Source organism: Pistacia vera, unplaced genomic scaffold, assembly GCF_008641045.1.
Source record: "Pistacia vera cultivar Batoury unplaced genomic scaffold, PisVer_v2 Contig498, whole genome shotgun sequence".
Taxonomy (NCBI): Eukaryota; Viridiplantae; Streptophyta; class Magnoliopsida; order Sapindales; family Anacardiaceae; genus Pistacia; species Pistacia vera.
In genome coordinates this window covers 335742-341068 of record NW_022196332.1, presented here as the reverse complement: position 1 = coordinate 341068, position 5327 = coordinate 335742, and the positions used below count along the sequence as shown (strand labels likewise).

At 45.8% G+C, this 5327-nt stretch overlaps 1 protein-coding gene across 1 annotated transcript; it reads right to left on the bottom strand.

Annotated features, from left to right (window-relative positions):
* Positions 1 to 1030: 1030 nt before the first annotated feature.
* LOC116105343 lies at positions 1031 to 1528 on the bottom strand. Its single transcript, XM_031391775.1, has one exon. It carries the CDS (start codon positions 1526 to 1528, stop codon positions 1031 to 1033), a length of 498 nt encoding a protein of 165 aa, XP_031247635.1.
* Between the last annotated feature and the right edge of the window lie 3799 nt (positions 1529 to 5327).

Below are 5327 nucleotides of genomic sequence, written 5' to 3'. Positions count from 1 at the left end.
GGCCCTGGCGTTCTTGAGTTCAAACGACATTACTTTGTAGCAGTAGGTCCCTCTCTCTATGATGAAGGCTGTCTTTTCCTGGTCATCCGGGTGCATTAGGATCTGGTTATATCCAGAGAAGACGTCCATGAAGCTAAGGAGCTCGTGGCCTGCAGTTGCATCTACCATTATGTCGATGTGTAGGAGCGGGAAAGAGTCCTTGGGGCAGGCCTTGTTCAAGTCAATGAAGTCGATGCAGACTCTCCATTTCCCGTTCTTTTTCTTTACTACCACGACGTTCGCCAGCCATTCGGGGTAGTGGACTTCTCTGATCATGCCATTGCTTAAGAGTGTGTCAATCTCATCGTTGACGATTTGGTTCCGTTCTGGTGCAAACTTCCTTCTCCTCTGCTTTACTGGTGGGTGATCCGGATTTACCTTTAGCTGATGGACCATTGCTTCCGGACTGATTTCGGTCATGTCGGTGTGGACCAGGCAAAGCAGTCTTGGTTTTGTCTAAGGAACTCTATCAGTTTCTCCCTTGTCTTGGGCTTGAGGCGGGAACCTATGTGGGTCTTTCTCTCGGGGTCGTCTGGGTGTATCTGTACTTTATCCAACTCTTCTATTGAGGGCTGATCTGGCTCGGTTGGAGGGGTTGGATGAGACTGTAATTACTATGAGGAGTTACCCTTGTTCTTGAAGGCGTTTTTGTAGCAGTCTCTAGAAGCTTTGGGGTCGCCCTTGATCTCTCGTACCCCCCACTTGGTTGGAAACCTGATCGTCTGGTGGAAAGTAGACGGGACTGCCCGCATGTCGTGGATCCAGGGCTGCCCCAAGATGGCGTTTTAGGGGGATGGGCAGTCGATCACCAGGAAGACGGTCTGTTTATTTACTCCGCCGGCATAGATAGGAAGGATGATCTCCCCGATAGTGTATTTCTTCTCCAAGCTGAATCCAACCAGTAGTGTTGGTCGTCTATTGATATTTGCTTCTTCCAGCCCCATTGCTTTTATTGCTTCGAGGAATAGGATATTTGCTGACGAACCTCCATCTACGAACACCTTTTCACTAGGATGTTGGCTATTTGCAAGGAGAGGACTAAAGCATCTTGGTGAGGCGCGGCCAGGGTGATCGGTTCGTCATCTTCGAACTGAATTACTTGATGAGAGTATGACCTCAAGACCGGATGGATGGACTGGACTTCATGGTGGTGGTTGGTTCCAGCATACCGCTTGGCCGATGAGTAACTTACCCCACTGATTTTTGATCCTCCGGAGATGAGCGAGCAAAAACCCTTCGGTGTGGGTTCTCGTGGAGGGGGCGACAGTTCTTTGGAGCCCTTCTGGCTAATGGTGTTCTTCCCCTTGTCAGTGAGTAGATCACGGAGATGTCCCCTCTTCATAAGTGCGGCAACCTCGAGCCACAAGGCGATACAGTCTGCAGTGTTGTGCCCGTGATCGTTGTGGAACTCGCACCACTTGGTTGTGTCTCTCCTTGCTTCGGGATTGAGCTTACTAGGCCACTTGACAGCGGACCCCATTCCTTTCATTATCGCTACGACCTGGGTTGGTTTGACGTTGAGGTTGTACTCTGGTATTTTATGCTGGTTCGATCCGAAGTGCCTGTTATCATTTCTCGCGGGTTGGCGATCATAAGGTTTTCTGGTTCTACCCATATTGCGTGCTGGAGGTTGGTAGCGGTGTTCTACCGGTCTAGGCTCTGGCTTCCTGTCGCTCCGCCTTGGTTCATATTTGGAATGGGTAGCTCGGTTCATCTCATCTTCCTCCCATCTTTTCTGGATAACGGCTCGGGCCAGAGCGTCTTCCATTGTGGTGCAGCCCAGCTTTGTAAGTTCTTTGTATAGTTCTCCATCCGGGAGGAGGCCTTTTCTGAAAGCGTCCACAGCAATCTTGGGGTTACATGAGGGAATAGAGATCTTCTCTTTGTTGAATCTGCTAACATACTCTCTTAATGGCTCTCCCCTTCGCTGGTATATTCGGTACAAGTCGGCCGACAACTTCTCTAGCTTCTTGCTGCTAGCGAACTGTTCCACAAAGGTGTCGGTAAGCTGAGCGAATGAATCGATGGATCCGTTCGGGAGGTTTGTGTACCATTGGAGCGCCGGGCCGGACAAACTAGAACCGAAACTTTTGCACATGCAGGCCTCTCTAAGTGGTTGGGGTATGGAGACAGTGAACATTTGCTGCTTGTACGAGGCTATGTGGTCATTCGGGTCGGTGGTACCATCATATGGTTTCATGTTGGGGATGGTGACTTTCTAGGGCATGTCAGCCAGGGCGATCTCATCCATAAATGGTGAATCAGCGTAACAATTTGGTCTGCTCTTCTTGGTTGGGATTGGCATTCTTGGAATGCATCTCATTACTGCCTCAACGTCGGCCAGTCTCTTGGCCAGTAATTGTTCCATAGGGGAAGGGGATACTATCGGGTCATCTCGTCTTACCGGGTCTGGTACATTTCGTTGGGTCATCCCTCGGGGGGTAGTCCGATAAATCATTCCGTCGTACGCTCCTTGGTAGCATGGGTCTTCGTTCATCCTTTCTGGTTGGATGACTCCCATTGTCATTGTTCTATTATTCTTCCCTACATGAATGGTTAGGGGAGTCGTCTGGTAGTCATTCGGTCCGTCAGGATGGATGGGCTCAAGTGTTGGAGTTGGTTTGGTTTGGCCGTTCAACCCGCGAGGGTGAGCCGAGCCGGATGGGGTTTGTGTTTGGGTTGACTGGTGGTGAAGTGGGATGATAGGGATGGGTTGATCCTGCGGATGTGGGCTCTCTGTTGCTGGATCGTTTTGATCATGAGGCTGGGATGGGTCGACTGGACAGTGCGTTGTTGGCATATCTTTATCTCCGTTAGTCAGAACGGAGTAGTCGAGCGCCAGTGCGTTTAACTAACGCGGCCCTTTACCGGAATCTGAGGGCCGATGCTCTGGTGTAGAGAGAGGTTGCATGGATGGGACAGTGGTGCGGAACCGATTGGGGGGTGCTTGATCGGGCAGAAAGTCGAGATCGTAGAATTGACTTACTTTCTCCTTTAGCGACTGGTTCTCGACCCTGATAGAGGTATTTTCGGCTTCCAGCGCGGCCACCTTGTCCAAGGTTTTTTGCATGAGAGAGGTCAAAGCCTCCAGTTTGGCCTTGAGGCTGGAGTTAACGTTGTCGGGGTGTCAGACATGGAATGTTCCTCCACGTAGCAAGTTTCGTCAAACCCAATGATTGCTAGAGGCCCCACGGTAGGCGCCAAACTGTAGACGTAAAAATCTACCTGTACGGAATGGGGGGTCTGATTCCGTGAGGTTGAGGCCACTAGCGATCTGCTGTACCTGCACACGTAGAGAAACACATGCGTGAAGCGAACGGAAAACACCGGGGTGGTGTTTGCCGTAGGCACTCCGACGCTCAAGTCAACTAGGCTGAAAGGCTAATATAGTGAAGGCGAGGGAGCAAAAGGTTACCGAAAGTCTAGTCGGGGACTGTGACTACGGCAGTGATGTAGAGCTCTCAAGTAGGAGCTTCCAGGTGTGAAAGGTGTAATGTCCTCTCCTTTGTGAGAGGGCTGGCCTCTGCTTATATAGTGGTCGTCTGGTCTCCCAATCCTGGTAGAAGTAGGAGTCCTAGTATGACTTTGATGCAAACCCTAGAAGAATGAGGGCCGTGGTGAGCTGTCTTACCAGTGTCCGGATAGGAAGGTGATTCTGATTAGGAGAGTAACTCCGAGTAGGAAAGTGATCAGGAATAGGAAGGCGACCTTGAATATGAGTTTGATTAGGAGTAGGAAAGTACTTTGAGGGGGCTGTGGGCTCTGGATTCGCCGACGGACCTAGGAAATGGACTGGGATTAAGAGGCTCGCGCCCACGTGGTTTGGGCTGGCTATATCTCGTATCAAATATGACTAATCTGGCTTGGGCCTCTGTAGGACTGGGCCTGGTCTTTCTTCACTAGTGGTCCTATTTCCCTATTTGGGTCAAGGACGATTTTTGGCCCTAACACAAATGATTAAAGTAAGTTCAATTTATCGTATAAGGACTATATTTACTTCTTTTATATTTAAAATAAAAAATACACTTTAATTGATAAAACTTATTATATTAAATATATATTTTCCTGTTAATACAATTTCAATGTATATCGTAATTTTTTATTTATATTTAAAAAAAAAAAAATCAACCCTCACGAAAAAAAATTATGGTTTCGCCATTGACTGAACATTAAATGTCAATATCAGACAATTCAAACTTCCAAATTTCGATTACCATAAAATGCTTACAAATATATTGAAAATTGACTGTCTTAACTAATGCAATATAATGCTTTAACCAAACACTGTACAAAGGTATTTTCTTTTATTATATACGTTGCTCTTACACAGTACAATACAACACACAGAAGTGTTCAAAAGTGCGCAGGACCCTTCTATTCAACCATGTTGATTGTTTTGATAGATAAGTAGGGAATAATAGAATCATATTGCAATTTTTTTTTTTTTTTTTATATTAAATAGTATGAACCCATGGAAGAGGCCCTCTATTCAACCATGTTCTGGTTCAGGTTTTGGATATCGTATAAAATTCATGACCCTCCAAAAGTTTTTAAAATAACAAAAAAACCCTTAAAACTTACAAATACTCCTGCACATGGCACTTATTAACAAAAATAAAATTATAAATTCAAAATTACAAACTCCATTACTTTGTGAATATAGATTCTCAAAAGTCAAACTAACTTACTTTAAATGTTATGAAATATAAATATAAATATATTCACATTACTTTTTCTACAAAAGGTTTTATTAACCCCCTACTCTTTAATTTTATTTTATATTAATCTCGATTCCTAGTTCCGATTCCAAAAATTTGGATTCGGAACCTATCCGTTGACGGCTGGTTTCAGGTAAGAACTGGAACCAAACCCCGAGTATCCGTCGATTCTGATTCCAATCGGTTCTTTTGAACACCCCTAAAAGAGAGTCTATATAAACCCATATATATGTAACCAGGAAGATCACAGCAAGCAATTGTACAAAGTGATGCCCTTTATGAATTCTTGTTGTAATGAAGATAAGACAGTGGCGGTGCCACTGACACTAACGGAGGCTCAGGTAAGGGAAATGTTAAAGAAGCATGACGTGAATAACGATGGTGTTCTTTGTTGGGAAGAGATAAAAGCCGTCTTCAATGAGTTGGGCGCATTGTTCCCTTGGTTCCGAGCCAACCGTGGACTTCATTACGCCGACGCCAACAAGGATGGAGTCATCGACGAAGACGAAAAGAAAGATCTCGTCAATTATATTTATAATTTAGGCTACAAAGTTAAGTAGTAGTCGGTCT